Raw genomic sequence first — 20,121 nt, 5'->3', positions numbered from 1 at the left:
TTTCCAATCCCAAAGAAAGGCAATGCCAAAGAATGTTCAAAGTACCGCACAATTGCACTCATCTCACGCACTAGTAAAGTAATGCTCAAAATTCTCCAAGTTAAACCTCACTTGGATCAAGGAGTTTGTCTTACTTAGAATTTTTGCTAAGGTTGTGGTAGTCTAGATGGATACATGCAAGTGCATGTTGGGTGGGGTGGTGTGTCCCAAACACCCCTGTTGTAAGTGCCCATAGCAACTTACAGGCTCAGTATCAGATAAACAAGCATATGGACTACACCTTCCCAAGATACCCTCAGGATCGCTACTTTCCCAAATCTCCCAGGTTCAGTACCTGAACCGAGAACTTCCAGATGTTCAAGCTGGATCTAGAAAACACAGAGGAACAGAGATCAAATTGCCAGCATCTACTGGATCATAGAAAAAGCAAGAGAGTTTCAGAAAAACATCTATTTCTGCTTTATTGACTGTGCCAAAACCTTTGACTGTGTGGATCACAACAGACTGGAAAATTCTTCAAGAGATGGCAATACCAGACCACCTTACTTGCCTCCTGAGAAATCTGTATTCAGGTCAAGAAGCAACACTTAGAACTGGACATGGAACAACAGACTGGTTCCAAATTGGGAAAGGAATATGTCAAGGCTATATATTGCCACCCTGTTTATTTAACTTATGCATAGAGTACATCATGCGAAATGTTGGGCTGGATGAAGCACAAGTGGAATCAAGATTGCCGGGAGAAATATCAATAACCTCAGATACGCAGATGACACCACCCTTATGAAAGGAAGTGAAGAGCCTCTTGATGAAAGTGAAAGAGGAGTGTGAAAAAGCTGGCTTAAACTCAATGTTCAAAAAACAAAGATCATGATATGTGGTCCCATTCCTTCATGGCAAATAGATGGGAAAACAATGGAAACAGAGACAGGTTTATTTTCTTGGGCTCCCAAATTACTGCAGATGGTGACTATAGCCAAGAAATTAAGACGCTTGCTCCTTGGAAGAAAAGCTATGGCCAACCTAGGGAGCATATTAAAAAGCAGAGACAGTACTTTGCTGACAAAGGTCCATCTAATCAAAGCTATGGTTTTTCCAGTAGTCATGTAAGGGATGTGAGAGTTGGACCATAAAGAAGGCTGAGCGCTGAAGAATTGATGCTTTCGAAATGTGTTGGAGAAGACTCTTCAGAGTCCCTTGGACTGCAAGATCAAACCAGTCAATCCTAAGGGAAATCAGCCCTGAATTCATTGGAAGGACTGATGCTGAAGCTGAAACTCCAATATTTTGGCTACCTGATGTGAAGAACTGACTCACTGGAAAAGACTGACGCTGGGAAAGATTGAAGGCAGAAGGGCAGAGGATGAGATGGTTGGATGGCATCACTAACTCTATAGACATGAGTCTGAGCAAGCTCCGGGAGTTGGTGATGGACAGGGAGGGCTGGCCTTGCTGCAGTCCATGGGGTCGAAAAGAGTCAGACACGACTGTACAACTGAACTGACTGAACCTTTGACCCAAGCAACTGGAAAAACGGACTTGCTATTTACTGAGATGCGGAAGAAAACGAAAGAAACAGGCTTATTTAGGGGAGGAGGCAGTTAGGACTCAGGTTTTGGACCTTTTAAGTTTTTAAAAAGTTTGGGATTCTTATCAGATATCCAAAGTGAAGGTGGGACTCTGTCACATGCTGAATTTCTATTTATGTTAATCATTCAGGCGTTTTCCCCTGCCCTCCCACTACCCCAAAACCCCCAGATTTTGATCAAGGAGTTTGTCTTACTTGGATTTTTTGCTAGGTGTGGTGGTCTAGGTGGGGTGGGTTGGGGTGTCCCAATGACCCCTGTTGTGGGGGCCCGTAGCAACTTACAGGCTCAGTAATAGATAAACAGGCAATATGGACTACACCCGCTCACGACGCCCGCAGGATTGCTACTTTTCCAAACCAAAGAAGTAGTTAGTTCTTTTCCAGACCCAACCAGCCAGTCTGCCTATTTCCAAAGCCTGCGGGCAAGGGGAAGAGGGCAGATTTGGCCTGGGCCCGCCCCCTCCCCCAGGGCCCCTCCCCCTCCCCCAGGGCCCCGCCCCTTCCTGTCCTCGCAGGGGCTCTCACCGGAGGCTCGGGCCTCAGGCGACGTGCTAACTGTTCTAACAGTTGGCAGGGGTGGGGCGGCGGGTGAGTCCGCTGCTGGGGATCCCTTCCTTTCGCAGCACTGCTCCCAGACACACAGACACACACACATTCTCACCACTGCCCCCGCCCCCCACCCCCGCGCGCGCAGGGTCCCTTTCTCCCCCACCCCTCCCTTCCTCTCCTCTTCCACCTCTTCTTCCTCCCGCTCCCAGCCCAGACCTCCCCGCTCTTCCCCCGCCCCCGTCTCTATCCCCCCTTGTAGTCCTTTGTACCCGCTCCTCTGCTTTCTGTCCTCAACACGTTCTCTTAGTCCACGGGCGAGGGCAGACGGGACCGGGACTTCCCTGCCTGTCTGTGACGACCTCTTCCCCTTCAGGCGATCTCCAGGCTCCAGTCCCAGTGACAGTTCCCTGCTATTCTGAGGTCCTCTGAGAGAGCCCTTTTAGGTGCGTGAGCCACTTTGCCTCTACCAGTGATCATACGTGTGCGTGTCAGTCTCTGTATGGGGGTGGCTGTGAATAGAGCGAGCCTGTGCCCGAGACCCAAGTCTAAGTTCATCCATTTCTCCTACAGGCACCTCCCCATGAAACCTCACCAGCACATCCCGCTCTCTTCCCTTCCCTTGCCTTCTGTGCCCCATTGTCCAGGTGAGAGGATGGTGTTAGGGGCAGTGGGAAGGGACTCCTGTGCAGGGAGGGGCCTACCTCCATCCTGGGCCTACTTTTCACCGGACTTAAGGGGAAGCTGTGGGGTTGGTTGAGGGTCTCAGGAAACTGCAGCTCTATCCATCTCACTGTCCTAAGTCCCTCCCTTCCCCGTTCTCCCAATCCTCTTGACACTGCCCAGAGCCTAAGCCCCCTTCTCTTGCCCTGTCTTGTGCTGCGCCAAGCAGGTGAGATCCATCAACCAGGAGCCTGGAACTGGCAGTTGGATCCTGAGCAGTGGGCAGGAGCAGTTCGACGGCAGTTGAATGCCTGGCTCCTCTTGGTCTCAGATGAAGAGGCATCATCTAAAGCCCTTGAATCTCGGCACTCCATAGGTGTCCTGGACAAAGAAGAGCAGCGCCAAGCCTGTCATGGAAGAAAGAGGCAGTCCCTGAAGGCAGTGACTTGGTCCGAGAGGCCCACAGTGCTGGAGCTCCTGGTAGCTGAGCTCCAAACCCTGTTCTTGAAAGTGCTACAGGATGGCAGTCCTGCGGCGTGGAACTACCTGCATGCCGTGCTGGGTCTGCTGCCCCCATATCGAGCGCTGCTGGTCGGTCGCCTTGACTTGCTGCCTTTCCTAGAGCGGCTGTACCGCTGGGCACCCTGGGTTCAGGCCCAGCTCCACTTGGATCTGCTGGATGCCATAGACCAGGCCTTTCCCCGAGATACCTCGTTGTTAGAGGGCACCTCCCATGTTGACTGCTATCCCCAGAAGAAGCGGTTCCCTCATGGGACCCCACACCCAGCATGCCCTTTTGTGCAGGCCCAGTGGGAAGGGCAGCAAGTTGAGGACGATTTGGCCACATGGCTGCGACCACTGACCCTGCCCGAGCTACAGCACAGCCTGGGTATTGTCGGTGCGGAAGTGGCCGTGGAAGAGACCCAGTGGCTACAGGGCCTCGGGCTTGTGCCCTTGGCACTGGCGACTGACATCCCAGTACAGTATGAAAGCAGTGACACTGACAAGGCAGAGGAAGAGCCTGTTGGAAGAACAGAGACTAAGTAAGTGAGGAACCTAGTCCAGGGCTCTGAGCAAAGGAAAGAAAAAACCTCTGTCTTTCTTTCTGCTAATAATCCCAGTGGCCTCAGTGTTAATCCCCTTAGGAAAATGCAGAAATTAATGAAAATCACAAGTCAACCTCGAGGAAGCCAAAGCTTCAGAAAACAGCCTGAGTTTCCAGAGTTTCTAGACTTCTTTCTCATGTAGTGATTAGTTGTTTTTCTCACTTGTTCCATAATCCCTGAGTCTTGCCTCTGGGCCTACCTACTGCAGGATACTCAACCTGGGTCTCTCCCTCCGCATGCTCCTAGGTGAGTGCCTGCTTGGGGCCCCCTCCCACTCATGTCTATGTGAGCTAAACCAGCTCCAAGGCAGACTAGAGTTGGCTGCACTGCCAGCTAGGACTTTTCATTCTGATCCTTCCAGAGTCTTCTTGCCCTACGAGTGTGGGACTCTTGGCCCTTGGAGTTATGATTTTCTCCCCAGTCTGGCTCTTAAACTGCTCTCTAAGGATTTCAGAATGCCTACAGAGACGCCCTCTTCTCAGAGTTCTCTAACTCTAGTCTTGAAATTTCTCCCTGTCCCCTGGCCAGCTTCTCTGTGACACATTCTAGAAACTCAAGCTGTTTTCTATTTCATATTCTCTAGGACTGGCTTGCAGGCATTCATACATTCACTGTCTGGGAAGAAGGCTAGTTTTACCTTCGATCAACCTTGGCGTTCGCAATTTTAGCTCTGTTTATGGCTGGGTCAGACTTCCCTGGTGGCTCAGACGGTAAAATGTCTGTCTATGATGCAGGAGACCCAGGTTCAATCCCTGGGTTGGGAAGATCCCCTGGAGAGGGAAATGGCAATCTACTCCAGGACTATTGCCTGGAAAATCCCATAGACAGAGGAGCCTGGTAGGCTACAGTCCATGGGGTCGCAAAGAATCGGACAGGACTGAGCCACTTCACTATATCACTATGTATGGCTGGGTCAAGTTTTTCCTGAAGCCTTAGAGCCTTAACGGTGGGCAGATAGGCAGGCTTTTGGGGCCCTGATGGAAGGTGGCCAGTGCTTTCATTGTGTATGCCTTCAATTGCCCCACCAGATGCTTTTTTTTCAGTGATCTGCCCTGTGCCCTGAGTATAAGTCTCCTTACCTGGGGGAACAATCTAGATTGAGCGAGAATGGGCTGAGATGCTGGCAAGAAAAAGTCAAGTTCTTGGTACTCTTTTTGGAGCTGGCAGTAAACCTCTGAGGCCTAGTTCAGTTCAGTTCAGTTCAGTTCAGTCGCTCAGTCGTGTCCGACTCTTTGCAACCCCATGAATCGCAGCACGCCAGGCCTCCCTGTCCATCACCATCTCCCGGAGTTCACTCAGACTCACGTCCATTGAGTCGGTGATGCCATCCAGCCATCCCATCCTCTGTCGTCCCCTTCTCTTGACCCCAATCCCTCCCAGCATCAGGGTCTTTTCCAATGAGTCAACTCTTCTGATGAGGTGGCCAAAATACTGGAGTTTCAGCTTTAGCATCATTCCTTCCAAAGAAATCCCAGGGTTGATCTCCTTCAGAATGGCCTGGTTGGATCTCCTTGCAGTTCCAAGGGCCTCTCAAGAGTCTCCTCCAACACCACAGTTCAAAAGCATCAATTCTTCGGCGCTCAGCCTTCTTCACAGTCCAACTCTCACATCCATACGTGACCACAGGAAAAACCATAGCCTTGACTAGACGGACCTTAGTTGGCAAAGTAATGTCTCTGCTTTTGAATATGCTATCTAGATTGGTCATAACTTTTCTTCCAAGGAGTAAGCGTCTTTCAATTTCATGGCTGCAATCACCATCTGCAGTGATTTTGGAGCCCCAAAAATAAAGTCTGTCACTGTTTCCACTGTTTCCCCATCTATTTCCCATGAAGTGATGGGACCGGATGCCATGATCTTTGTTTTCTGAATGTTGAGCTTTAAGCCAACTTTTTCACTCTCCTCTTTCACTTTCATCAAGAGGCTTTTTAGTTCCTCTTCACTTTCTGCCATAAGGGTGGTGTCATCTGTATATCTGAGGTGATTGATATATCTCCCGGCAATCTTGGTTCTAGCTGTGTTTCTTCCAGTCCAGCTTTTCTCATAATGTACTCTGCATATAAGTTAAACAAGCAGGGTGACAATATACAGCCTTGATGTACTCCTTTTCCTATTTGGAACCAGTCTGTTGTTCCGTGTCCAGTTCTAACTGTTGCTTCCTGACCTGCATACAGATTTCTCAAGAGGCAGGTCAGATGGTCTGGTATTCCCATCTCTTTCAGAATTTTCCACAGGTTATTGTGATCCACACAGTCAAAAGGCTTTGGCATAGTCAATAAAGCAGAAATAGATGTTTTTCTGGAACTCTCTTGCTTTTTCGATGATCTAGTGGATGTTGGCAATTTGATCTCTGGTTCCTCTGCCTTTTCTAAAACCAGCTTGAACATCAGGAAGCTCACGGTTCACGTATTGCTGAAGCCTGGCTTGGAGAATTTTGAGCATTACTTTACTAGCATGTGAGATGAGTGCAATTGTGCGGTAGTTTGAGCATTCTTTGGCATTTCCTTTCTTTGGAATTGGAATGAAAACTGCCCTTTTCCAGTCCTGTGGCCACTGCTGAGTTTTCCAAATTTGCTGGCATATTGAGTGCAGCACTTTCACAGCATCATCTTTCAGGATTTGAAACAGCTCCATTGAAATTCCATCACCTCCACTAGCTTTGTTTGTAGTGATGCTTTCTAAGGCCCACTTGACTTCACATTCCAAGATGTCTGGCTCTAGATTAGTGATCACATCATCATGATTATCTGGGTCGTGAAGATCTTTTTTGTACAGTTCTTCCGTGTATTCTTGCCACCTCTTCTTAATATCTTCTGCTTCTGTTAGGTCCATACCATTTCTGTCCTTTATCGAGCCCATCTTTGCATGAAATGTTCCCTTGGTATCTCTAATTTTCTTGAAGAGATCTCTAGTCTTTCCCATTCTGTTCTTTTCCTCTATTTCTTTGCATTGATCGCTGAAGAAGGCTTTCTTATCTCTTCTTGCTATTCTTTGGAACTCTGCATTCAGATGCTTATATCTTTCCTTTTCTCCTTTGCTTTTCACTTCTCTTCTTTTCACAGCTCTTTGTAAGGCCTCCCCAGACAGCCATTTTGCTTTATTGCATTTCTTTTCCATGGGGATGGTCTTGATCCCTGTCTCCTGTATAATGTCACGAACCTCATTCCATAGTTCATCAGGCACTCTATCAAATCTAGGCCCTTAAATCTATTTCTCATTTCTACTGTATAATCATAAGGGATTTGATTTAAGTCATACCTGAATGGTCTAACGGTTTTCCCTACTTTATTCAATTTAAGTCTGAATTTGGTAATAAGGAGTTCATGATCTGAGCCACAGTCAGCTCCCGGTCTTGTTTTTGTTGACTGTATAGAGCTTCTCCATCTTTGGCTGCATAGAATATAATCAGTCTGATTTCGGCATTGACCATCTGGTGATGTCCATGTGTAGAGTCTTCTCTTGTGTTGTTGGAAGAGGGTGTTTGCTATGACTAGTGCATTTTCTTGGCAAAACTCGATTAGTCTTTGCCCTGCTTTATTCCGCATTCCAAGGCCAAATTTGCCTGTTACTCCAGGTGTTTCTTGACTTCCTACTTTTGCATTCCAGTCGCCTATAATGAAAAGGACATCTTTTTTGGGCCTAGTTAATATGGCTTAATTTCACCATGTTCCCCAGGACTGGCCTTGCAGGCATTCATACATCAAGAAGTATTACTGGATAAACAATATATATCAGGAACTGCTAGATGCCGAGGATACAGAAGTGAAAAGATTCAATCTCTTCCCTTGGGTTTTGCTGCTGCTGCTAAGTTGCTTTGGTTGTGTCCGACTCTGTGTGACCCCACAGAGGGCAGCCCACCCGGCTCCTCTGTCCCTGGGATTCTCCAGGCAAGAGTATTGGAGTGGGTTGCTATTTCCTTCTCCACCCTGGGGTTTTACATCTTAGTTAAGGGAGATAGATGTTAAATTAGTTGATTTAAGTAAAATAGCTTTACAGTTTGTGTTAAATGCTACAAAATCAAAGAACACTGCCTTTTCCCTGGCTCTTCCTCTGGGGGTGGGTGTGTGGGTGTGTGTGTGTGAGTGTGTGTGCATACACATCAGAATTAGGAGAAAGCACATCAGAGGCGTTTGGGTTAACAAAATACCTTGAAGGTCAGGAAGTGAAATAAAGTGGAAAGTTTCAAAGAGGAGGAAGCAGTCAGTGCTAAACTCTACCAAGACAATTAAGAAAAATCTGAAAAAATATTCACTGGGTTTATCAACAAGGAAGAGGTTGGTGAGAGCAGTTTCAGTGTAGTTTTGTGATGAGAAAGTCATACTGTAGTGCATTCAGAAGTGAATGGAAGGGGAGGAAGTGGATATCATGTTTCATTCTTTAATGAAGCTTAGCTTGAAAGAGAGAGATTAGGACAGCAGATTGAAAGAACAGTGGTGTCTGAGTAGGACTTTCAAAAAATTGAGAGGTACTTATAGCCCTCAAGACAGTCTGAGAAGTTGGTGCTCAATAAATATTTGTAGAGTGAATGAATAAGTATAGGCTAACAATGGAAGAAGAGGAAATTAAAAATACATCATTAAGAGGGGAGAAGGGATCCAGAGCACAAATGGAGGAATTAGTCTTGCAGAGAAGAAGGTCACTCCTTCCACTCAAATTTGGAGGCAAAAGTAGAATGGGAATATGTACAGATAAATATGTGGGAAGGCAGCAGAACTTGAGGGAGTTATTTCATGGCTGAGAGCCTCAGTTTTCGCTGGGCAGGGACAGAGGCAAAGAAGGGGATTGGGAGCTCGGCGGGGCTGGGAGTGGGAGTGGGGAGGTGGAAGCCTGAAATAGCAGTCAAGGAGACTGCAAGGGATAGCTGCCTGAGGACTTGTACTAAGACATCGAGCAGAGTGAGCCCAAAGATGAGACTGGACTCCAGGAGTCTATATAGGAGATGATGTTTCTGTTCTGAGATCTTCTGAACCTGCTTAGTACAAGTAGGGCTTTAATTATTGAGGAAATGAAACTTTAGTGCAGTTACACCATTAAGATGTCCTGATCTAATGTCAAAATCACAAACCCTGTTGTTGATGTGAACTTCATTTAGTTTTATTAATTCACTTATTTGTTTTTGGCTGTTCTGGGTCTTCATTGCTGCCAGTGGGATTGCTGCCAGTGGGATCTCTCTAGTTGCGGAAACCTGGGGCCACTCCCCGGTTTTTGTGCTAGGGCTTCTCATTGTGGTGGCTTCTTTTGTTGCAGAACACAGGCTCAGCAGCTGTGGTGCGAGGGCACGGCTGCTCTGCGGCATGTGGAATCTTCCAGGACCAAGGATTGAACCTGTGTCCCCTGCATTGGCAGGTGGAGTCTCAACCACTAGACCACCAGGGAAGTCCCGATGTGAACTTTAGGATGGCATTGTAGCCCTGGGGTAACTTGTTCTGTTGATCTAGATTTGGGTTAATTAATGGCATGAATACACTTGGACTGATTAAGTCTAAACTGAATTATTCAGAGGGTTTTTGGTTTGTTTTATTTTTGTGCTCTGAGTTTGCTCTAACCAAATTTGTTAGTCCAGGTAATTGACTTTTGGCTTCTCTAATAATTAATTTTAATACCAATTTTATCAGCTGATATGGTAGAAGGGTAGGGAGACTGATGGTATTGGTGCAGGCTTGAGAGTGCTGAAGGATGTATAGTTGGATCCCAGCTGGGAAGAGATGGATGTGAAGGTGGAGTTTGGGTGATGATGGAGAAAAAGCCAGAAAGAACCCCCAGGCATGGAGATCATGAAGAATTGGAAAGCAGGTATAATGGGGACAAAGATAGGAGATCTAGAAGGCTAGGAACGTTGCCAGAGAGGAGATATCTAGGACTGTGGGCTTGCCAGGTCATGAGTTGGGACAGCAAAGTATTCCCATGACTTTTACTGAGTATTTTGTAACACTGATGTCATAGTAATCACAATCAATCCAGAACGATTACTCATTTATCAGAAAGGGGAGGGTTCTTCACACACAATCTGAATGACTGCAGCTGCCTGACTGTGTCACCTCTTGGACTGTATTTGCTCAGCATGTAAACCTTTGGGTGTAGATGGTTGACAGGCTCTAACAAGGCCACATCAGGTCCTCTCAGCACCTAATCTAGCTCCTTTGTTCACTGGCAGACAGTGGCCGCCTGACCGCTTTGCTCTGCGTCTTCTCTCCTGACTTTGCATCCTACAGGTCTCAGCTGGACTTGGAAGTTCCTGAGGAGGAGACCCTCCAAAAAAGAAGCACTGGCTTCTTACCACAGATTTCCCTCCTGGGCAGCCAGATAATGGCCGTTATGAAGACAGAGAGATACCTGAAGAAGATCCACTTCCTTTATCTCAACGTGGCTCCCAGCCGCTACTTTACGTGAGAGCCCCTGCCCAGAGCCCTGACCTGCTCCTCCCGCTCCCTGACTCCCCCCACACTGTCTTCCCCTCCTCCTCTCCAGACCCGCTTCTTTCCTGTCCTCTCTCCCCTCTCGTTCCTTCTGTCTCCCAGGTTCCCTCTTCTTCCCTCTCCGCCTTCTCTCCGCTCTTCACTTCCTCTTGCTCCCCTTTGCTCTCATAGCTTTTCGTGTTAGTCACTCTTTTCTGCTTTTTGCTCTGTCTTCTTTATTTTGTCCTAGAATGACAGAAACATTTGGTCATCACCTCAGAAGGGAATTTGATGGTGAACTCTTCGAACTCCAGTGCAAGAATCAGGTGTTCATTTAAACCTTTGTGCTTCACAAGGCATCATTTTCCTTAGACTATTTTCCTTTAACTTTTACCTTTTGGTCCTCGGGTTATCTCTGTGCTATGAAAACAAGTCTTCTTCCATACGACTCAAGAGTCATTCATTCACTTTCTTCCATTAGATCAAAATCTTTAGTATTTTTAAAAGCCCTGTTCAAGTCTCTTCTCTTCCCAGAAATATCAGTAGTAATTACCGTTAATCAACCTTTTTAAAAATACTTGTGTCATTTAATCCCCACCTACCAGGTAGGTGCCATTATTGTTCCATATATGAGATGAGTAGACTGATGCAGAGACAGGTTACGTGACTTGTCCAAGACCACATAGTAAGTGGTAGAAACAAGACTGAAAGCTGGCACTGTCTTAACTCAAAAGTCCATCCTCTTGAGCAGTATCTGATATCTACTCCCAGGAATCTATATATCCTGCAAACACTGACCTCTTTCTCCTGAACTTGAGTAGGACTAATGATCTGTACCATCCACTGATTTACTGATCAGTTCCTTTAACAAGAGCTCACTGAGAGCTCTGTGCTTGTTATTAAGCAATTGTCTCTTGGTTCTAGTTCTGCTTTCTCTCTGCTTTGTGATGCTGGGGCTGGGACTCTGTAAACTTCATTTCTCTTTTTTCAGCTAGCTTCCTGTTAGGTTTGATTCATAGGGGGTGCTAGAACGAGACCGGATAGCAGGACAGAAGGAGAAGGGACTTTGTCCTTCCTTTGCTTTCCCTTCATATCATTGCCCCAGAAATGGTCGTTCACTGTGCCAGCAGCAGGCCCTTTCTGAAGTAGCCTGTTCCTGATCCTGGCACTGCAAGAGGGATCAACGCCAACCAAGGGGTAGCGCTGCCCATCAGAGTTCCGACTCATAGCTCTACAAGGCCCCTCCTCCGAACTCCCTATTTACTAGCAGCAGCCGGGCGCATTCCTTAGAAATCCAAGTTCCTGTACTACAAGCCCCTCCTCCTAACACGTGACTTCTGAGAACCCAAACCTCTTTTCTTGGTTCCTCTAGTCTCAGGGCTGGCATCCATTTCCTGTAGTTATTGTCTCTGCTCTACCTTAGTTTTCCCTTTTTGCTTTTTAGGTGTCCTCTGACACCTTTTTTGAAACACATTTTCTTTATTGAATTCATTTTGTTGAAATGCTGAATACCATTTCTGTTTTCCTGACTGGACTCTGATATAATACTTGGCATCATGAGCGGTCTCAGGAAACGATCCTCAAATATGGGATTCTGATATTGGTTTGGAAATGTCCTTGGCCTTGGACAGTACTAGGCTTCTTGCTAATGGGAAATAGCATGCTAGTAAGCCATGACCTGTCGTGACGTCACAACTGACTGAACTGTCACTGTAGTTGAAGATGATGAACTACCTACTGACACCTCGTGGCTGCTACACTTGACTGTCCAGCCGTAGTGATAGTAATGGTAGCGATGTGGGATGGGAGCCCTGTTGACAATGGTGGAGAGCCTATAGAAGGAAAGTGACAAGCTTAGGGCTTTCAACTGTCAGCTCAGTCATAATCAGAGAAGCAACATATTCAAAGATAATTAGGCACAGAGAGAAACAAGAAACCATGAGCAAGAGAACTAAAAAAGCAGTGAATAATGACAGGGCCCACATCTGCCCAAAAAGGAACACAGTGAAGTGAGTTTTGCACTTGTTGTTGCTTTTCTCCAAACAGAGATTCCAGTAGAGGCAATGGTGCGTCAGTTTTACTATATGCTCTGGAAAGATAGAGAAGAGGAGCTGACCTTTCATCAGACTCAGAAAACTAAAGAGCAGAAGTGGTTTTAAAGCAGATTTGATTTTAAAACAAAAGAGCTGGGGGCCCACACCAAGGAGGGAGGTGTTTTCTGGTTCAACCTGTGTTGTAACCAGAGTCCCATCTGGAAGCCCAGGGGATTTAACTTGTGGGTTCTCTAATGATTTTCATGTTTTATCTAGATACTTTGCCCAGTTTTTCTAGTTGTTCTCAAGGGGAGTGTTGGTCCATCTTGCTAGTGCACCTTCAGTAAAAGTGGAAACCTGGCATTTTTTGTTTCACTTTGAGGTTTTCTTTCAGTGTATTTGCAGTTATCAAAATTTTCTTATGTTTGTCCTAGATTGCCACACTTGCAAGGATCTCAGTCCCCAGGCCAGGGACTGAACCTGGGCCACAGCAGTGAAAGCCAGAAATCCTAATCTCTAGGCCACCAGGGAACCCCCTTTCCTAGATTTTGATTTATACTTAGGGAAGACTACATTCCTTCACTTCTTTAGGGTCTTTGCTCAGCTCTCCCTGACTCCTCCCCTGTGCAGGAAGAATAGCCTCCATTAAGAAGGCCACAGGGGAAGGAGCATCCCTTTGGGAAGTCAGGCCTCAGTTAGGATAGGTAGCTATCCTGCGGGATGCTGCATAATCCAGTGGTTAAGAGAGGGGGACTTCAGTCAGGTAGATTTGGTTTTTAAATCCTGGGCTTCCCTGGTGGCTCAGTGGTAAAGAGTCTGCCTGCCAATGCAAGAGATGCAGGTTCAGTCCCTGGGTGAGGAATATCTCCTGGAGAAGGAAATAGCAAACCACTCCAGTAGTCTTGCCTGGGAAATCCCATTGACAGGGGAGCTTGGTGGGCAACAGTCCATGGTGTCGCAAAAGAGTTGGACACAACTTAGCAGCTAAACAACAAAAATTCTTTCCTTAACTGCCTTGTGCAAACTTATGACTTCTCTTTGTTCAGTTTTCTCATCTGTAATTTGGGGATAATAGTATACTTGAGAACATCTAGTCACTTTGTCAAAAATGAAATAAACTTTTTATATGATTTGACTTACTGAGTTTATTTTGGTATCTATGTATATGCCCTTGAGTCATTTGCTTAATAATATATGGGGGGAATGATGGGGAAGAGAGAGAGAGAGAGGAGGGTGGTTTACCTTTTAGGCATTATATGCATAAGACTTGGGACACACAGCTTTTAAAAGGCTAAAAAATATTTTTAGTGCTTAAAAATATTACTGACTCCAAGTTATGAAAAGAAAACTGCAGGATAAAAATTAATAAATGCTTCATTAAATGTGCCCAAGCATGGAGTTATGGCAACTAGTTTACCTCAACTAGATATAGCACATAATTTATATGTTATATACTTACATATAGAGTGTATTTAATGTGAGATATGGGAGCATTTTCCTGAAATAAGACAACTCACTAGGATTATAAGATGGCTCTGGAGGAATTTATCTGGTTCACTAGATGGCAGTTTTCCTCTTTATTGGCCTGTGTCTAGTGTTCTAGTTACCCTTGCTTTCCTCCGTCCTCAGTTACTCCAAAGGACCCTCCCTGATTATCTCTGCATGTTATTTCAGCAAGTTCAGTTAAGTTCAGTTCAGTCACTCAGTCATGTCCGACTCTTTGCGACCCCATGAATCACAGCACGCCAGGCCTCCCTGTCCATCACCATCTCCCAGAGTTCACTCAGACTCACATCCATTGAGTCCGTGATGCCATCCAGCCATCTCATCCTCTGTCGTCCCCTTCTCCTCCTGCCCCCAATCCCTCCCAGCATCAGAGTCTTTTCCAATGAGTCAACTCTTCTCATGAGGTGGCCAAAGTACTGGAGTTTCAGCTTTAGCATCATTCCTTCCAAAGAAATCCCAGGGTTGATCTCCTTCAGAATGGCCTGGTTGGATCTCCTTGCAGTCCAAGGGATTCTCAAGAGTCTTCTCCAACACCACAGTTCAAAAGCATCAATTCTTCGGCGCTCAGCCTTCTTCACAGTCCAACTCTCACATCCATACATGACCACAGGAAAAACCATAGCCTTGACTAGACGGACCTTAGTTGGCAAAGTAATGTCTCTGCTTTTGAATATGCTATCTAGGTTGGTCATAACTTTTCTTCCAAGGAGTAAGCATCTTTCAATTTCATGGCTGCAATCACCATCTGCAGTGATTTTGGAGCCCCAAAAATAAAGTCTGTCACTGTTTCCACTGTTTCCCCATCTATTTCCCATGAAGTGATGGGACCAGATGCCATGATCTTTGTTTTCTGAATGTTGAGCTTTAAGCCAACTTTTTTGCTCTCCTCTTTCACTTTCATCAAGAGGCTTTTTAGCTCTTCTTCACTTTCTGCCATAAGGGTGGTGTCATCTGCATATCTGAGGTGATTGATATTTCTCCCGGGCAATCTTGATGCCAGCTTGTGTTTCTTCCAGTCCAGCGTTTCTCATGATGTACTCTGCATATAAGTTAAATAAGCAGGGTGACAATATACAGCCTTGATGTACTCCTTTTCCTATTTGGAACCAGTCTGTTCTTCCATGTCCAGTTCTAATTGTTGCTTCCTGACCTGCATACAGGTTTCTCAAGAGGCAGGTTAGGTGGTCTGGTATTCCCATCTCTTTCAGAATTTTCCACAGGTTATTGTGATCCACACAGTCAAAGCCTTTGGCATAGTCAATAAAGGAGAAATAGATGTTTTTCTGGAACTCTCTTGCTTTTTCGATGATCCAGTGGATGTTGGCAATTTGATCTCTGGTTCCTCTGCCTTTTCTAAAACCAGCTTGAACATCAGGAAGCTCACGGTTCACGTATTGCTGAAGCCTGGCTTGGAGAATTTTGAGCATTACTTTACTAGCATGTGAGATGAGTGCAATTGTGCGGTAGTTTGAGCATTCTTTGGCATTTCCTTTCTTTGGAATTGGAATGAAAACTGCCCTTTTCCAGTCCTGTGGCCACTGCTGAGTTTTCCAAGTTTGCTGGCATATTGAGTGCAGCACTTTCACAGTATCATCTTTCAGGATTTGAAACAGCTCCACTGGAATTCCATCACCTCCACTAGCTTTGTTCGTAGTGATGTTTTCTAAGGCCCACTTGACTTCACATTCCAAGATGTCTGGCTCTAGATTAGTGATCACATCATCATGATTATCTGGGTCGTGAAGATCTTTTTTGTACAGTTCTTCCATGTATTCTTGCCACCTCTTTTTAATATCCTCTACTTCTGTTAGGTCCATACCATTTCTGTCCTTTATCGAGCCCATCTTTGCATGAAATGTTCCCTTGGTATCTCTAATTTTCTTGAAGAGATCTCTAGTCTTTCCCATTCTGTTCTTTTCCTCTATTTCTTTGCATTGATCGCTGAAGAAGGCTTTCTTATCTCTTCTTGCTATTCTTTGGAACTCTGCATTCAGATGCTTATATCTATCCCTTTCTCCTTTGCTTTTCACTTTTCTTCTTTTCACAGCTATTTGTAAGGCCTCCCCAGACAGCCATTTTCAGCAAGTAGGATATACATATTTTATCATTTCTAAGATGTACATTTTTTTCACATTTAAACATTTCTGAAATTGTCATGCACCTTACAAACTGGTGGCATATCATATTGATAGCATTTTTTCTTTTAGTGTTTCATAAAAGAATGTTGCAGCTTACAATTGATAGCATCTTAGATTTGATGGGATGTAAGTTCTCTGCGTCTGGAGATATGAACCACTTGGAACTGGCTAGAAGCCTTTTTCTTTCTTCCCACCTGTTTTTGGCTTCCTTTTTCTTCTTAATATCACATCTTTTTGGTTTGAAGAGCATTCTGCTCTCTTTCCCCTCTTCCCACTGTCTTCCGCCTTCCTTTCTGCCTCCTGGTTTCCCCTTTCTGTCCTTCTTTTGTCCCTCCCTGGAGTCTCCACAAGTTCCCAAGGCCGCCACTGATCTGTGCTCTGGTTCAAAGGCCTTACAGCCTGATGATGGTGCCAGCCAACAAGGTGAATCCCGAGCACTACATCTTCTCTGCCTTTGGGATCCTGCACGTACACCCGGTGGAGGGCAGCGAGGCGATGACACTGGGTACCTGGCACCGCCACTCTGTCCTCTGGCAACAGCTCCAGCTTATTCCGTTCTTCAAGTATTGCCTCTTACGCAAAGCCTTAGCCAGGTAGGTGATGGTGGCTATGGGGTTTGGGAAGAGGCATCACAAAGAGCCACAGTACACTGTCACTTCCCTCTGGTTTGTAGCTGGAAGAAGAGTGTGAAGCTGCAGAGGCTGCACCAGCATCGGTCTTTCCTAGAGAAACACCTGCTCCTGGCTGTCCCCCACTTTGGAGCTGGGCTGCTCCATATCAGCAGGTGAGTCTTCAAGTCACAACTTCTATGGACTTTTAAAAAAATATTTATTTGGCTGCACTGGGTCTTAGTTGAGGCATATGGGATCTAGTTCCCTGACCAGGGATTGAATCCAACCCCACTGCATTAGGAACACAGAGTTCTTAGCCACTGGACCACCAGGGAAGTCCCTGCAATGGACTCCTGAAAATTATTTTACAAGCAGTAATATACAGGATCATTTTAGAAGATTTGGAAAATACAAAAAAAGGACAAATGAAAAACTCTTCAGTCTCACCATCTACAGATAATCATGACATTTCGTCACATATTCTTACAGTCTTTTTCCCATCATATATACAAATGCAATCATACTTTACATAATTGTTATGTAACCATTTTCTCCCTCTGAAAAATATATTCTGAACATATCTATGTATTAATAAATTTCTATATCAACTTTCTCCAGATTGTCCAGTTATTAAATATCAAATCTGAGGATGTAATGTAGGTATTTGATACTCTACTCTTACCATGGTATTACTTGAATTTTTTTTTTTTAAGAAAAACTTAGTTTCTCCTGTTTTCAGTTCTTTATTACTTTCTCTGCACAACTCCTCAACCATTGCAGTTATCTTCTGTGATAGGAGTTGCAAGCTCAGATGCCTCCAGGGCCCAAGGAAGAGCTGTGAAAGAAACACAGCAGGCTGGATTCAAGACAGGAGGCATGGGACTGCAGTCAGCTTGGGGATTGCACCTGAAGAGGACAGTTACTACCTAGTTCTGATTGGTTCTTACCGTTAGGAATATGGATCCAGCATGCCAACCACATTATTTTTTCAGGATGACCTAGGAATCCACATTTTGATGTAAAATCTCTTAATTTTTTCTGGTTATCTTTTAATTTTTATTAAAACACCAAAAAGTTTTATTAAAACACTGTGCTGGCCAACTCTTCGTAGTACATACAAAAACCCTTTCATTCTGAATTTGGCCCATGGGCTACCAGTTCACAACCTCAGGTCTAGATTTTCTTCAGTCTAGCTTAATTATCATGGCATAATTGGATGCACAGATCCGAATTTAAGTCCTAAACACTAGCAAGAGACCTTACTCTTTGAGCCCCAGTTTCCTGATCTGAAAACAAAAGATTTTTTCTACTCAGTTCAGTTCAGTTCAGTTCAGTTCAGTTCAGTTCAGTTCAGTTGATCAGTCGTGTCTGACTCTTTGTGACTCCATGAATTGCAGCACGCCAGGCCTCCCTGTCCATCACCAACTCCTGAAGTTCACTCAAACTCATGTTCATCAAGTTGGTGATGCCATCCAGCCATCTCATCCTCTGTCGTCCCCTTCCCTCTCAGAATCAGAGTCTTTTCCAATGAGTCAACTCTTTGCACGAGGTGGCCAAAATATTGGAGTTTCAGCTTTAGCATCAGTCCTTCCAAAGAACACCCAGGACTGATCTCCTTTAGAATGGACTGGTTGGATCTTCTTGCAGTCCAAGGGACTCTCGAGAGTCTTCTCCAACACCACAGTTCAAAAGCATCAATTCTTCGGCGTTCAGCTTTCTTCACAGTCCAACTTTCACATCCATACATGGCCACTGGAAAAACCATAGCCTCGACTAGATGGACCTTTGTTGGCAAAGTAATGTCTCTGCTTTTGAATATGCTATCTAGGTTGGTCGTAACTTTCCTTCCACAGAGTAATCGTCTTTTAATTTCATGGCTGCAGTCACCATCTGCAGTGATTTTGGAGCTCCAAAAAATAAAGTCAAACACTGTTTCCATAGCTGTTTTTAAAAAAAAAATTCACAGTCATAACCAACTCTTTGCAACCCTTTGGACTGTAGCCTGCCAGGCTCCTCTGTCCATGGGATTTTCCAGGCAAGAATACTAGATTAAGTTTCCATTTCCTTCTCCAGGGGAGCTTCCTGACCCAGGGATCAAACCAGCGTCTCCCAAGTCTCGTGCTTTGCAGGCGGATTCTTTACTTGATGGCTTCCCCGATAGCTCAGTTGGTAAAGAATCTGCCTGCAATGTAGGAGACCCTGGTTCTATTCCTGGGTCAAGAAGATCTGTTAGAGAAGGGATAGGCTACCCACTCCAGTATTCTTGGGCTTCCCTTGTGGCTCAGCTGGTAAAGAATCTGCCTGCAATAAGGCAGACCTGGGTTGAATCCCTAGGTTGGGAAGATCCCCTGGAGAAGGGAAAGGCTACCCACTCCAGTATTCTGGTCTGGAGAATTCCGTGGACTGTATAGTCCATGGGGTTGCAAAAAGTCGGACATTACTGAGTGACTTTCACTTTAACTTACCTTCACTTTCTTTACTCAATGAACCAGCAGTGAGAATTAAATGAGATAGTGAATACAGAGTACCATGTTCAGTGCCTCAGTAGGAACTGAGTAAATGATACCCATGTGATCATACTCTGTTTATCAGGGAGTAAAATTTTTCAAGGATATTTTGAGATGTAGATTTTTCAGGGTGGTTGTAGGGGGAATAGATAACAGAAATGGGTTTCTTCAGGGATGGTCAGCCCATAGAGAAGTTGGAGGTTCCTCACCTTTGGTTCTAAAACCTGTCCGTCCATCTAGACTGTAAAGACTTATTCCAAGAAGAAGCCTCTGCAGTCTCTCCTTCTAAGTCAGACCCTAGGATCTCTTTGACCTTCTTTCCTGGCAGAAAGGATTACCCAATGTAAACATTTGTGCATACCCCAGACGTTTGCCAAAGAATTCCACAGTCAGGAACACCCTGGGCTTAAACTCTTCCAAAGAACCCTCAAAAGGAGGCTGTCACTGTCAGTCACTGGGAATGTTATGCTCTTTCTAAACCTTTGCTCATTCTTGGGTGAGCTGGTCTAGGAATAAGTCAAACGAGTCCAAGGAATGAGGGCAGAGTTGCCAGCTCTGACCAGTTTAGCCCTTGATTCCAGACTTCTGCAGGAGCTGCACTCTGTGTCCTGGCTCCCCCATGAAGCAGATCAGTGCTACGAGCTGCTGGACCTGCGGCGAGCTCTAGCCAAGGAGAACCACAAGGCTCTGCGGCTGCTCTATCGCTGCCTGCGTCTCTGCACATCCATCCTTCATCTGGTAAGAGGCTCCCATTTATGGTGAGGTTTTTCTCCAAGCTGAACATGCCAGGGTTTCAGCTATCTCTTGGCAAGCTTCCCAGTGTGTTCTGGACTCTGCAGTGGGCTCAGAGTCTTTGTCCTGTTTACCAACAGCAGCCTGTACCCTAGGTGGATGGATTAATAACAAATAGGCAGAGGCTTAGAGTCAATCTTTTCCTAAAGGCTTGAACGGAGTCGAGAAGGAACACAACAATGTCTGATTTTCAGTCATTTGTGCCAGGAGCAGTAGAGAATTTGAAAGTTGGGATC

The 20,121-nt window shown here is 45.4% G+C and overlaps 1 protein-coding gene across 1 annotated transcript in view; it reads left to right on the top strand.

Moving 5' to 3' along the window:
- DNHD1 (dynein heavy chain domain 1) overlaps window positions 1–20,121 on the top strand; it is a 69,757-nt gene that overhangs the window by 1,287 nt on the left and 48,349 nt on the right. The window contains 5 exon segments of the mRNA XM_040257638.1: window positions 3,027–3,840; window positions 10,116–10,289; window positions 16,365–16,568; window positions 16,649–16,759; window positions 19,675–19,831. Coding sequence (XP_040113572.1) covers window positions 3,027–3,840; window positions 10,116–10,289; window positions 16,365–16,568; window positions 16,649–16,759; window positions 19,675–19,831 — 1,460 coding nt within the window.

This window comes from Oryx dammah, unplaced genomic scaffold, assembly GCF_014754425.2.
Source record: "Oryx dammah isolate SB20612 unplaced genomic scaffold, SCBI_Odam_1.1 HiC_scaffold_17, whole genome shotgun sequence".
NCBI classification, from domain to species: Eukaryota; Metazoa; Chordata; class Mammalia; order Artiodactyla; family Bovidae; genus Oryx; species Oryx dammah.
The sequence above is the reverse complement of the archived record's forward strand: the minus strand, read 5'-3'. Positions and strand labels throughout refer to the sequence as shown.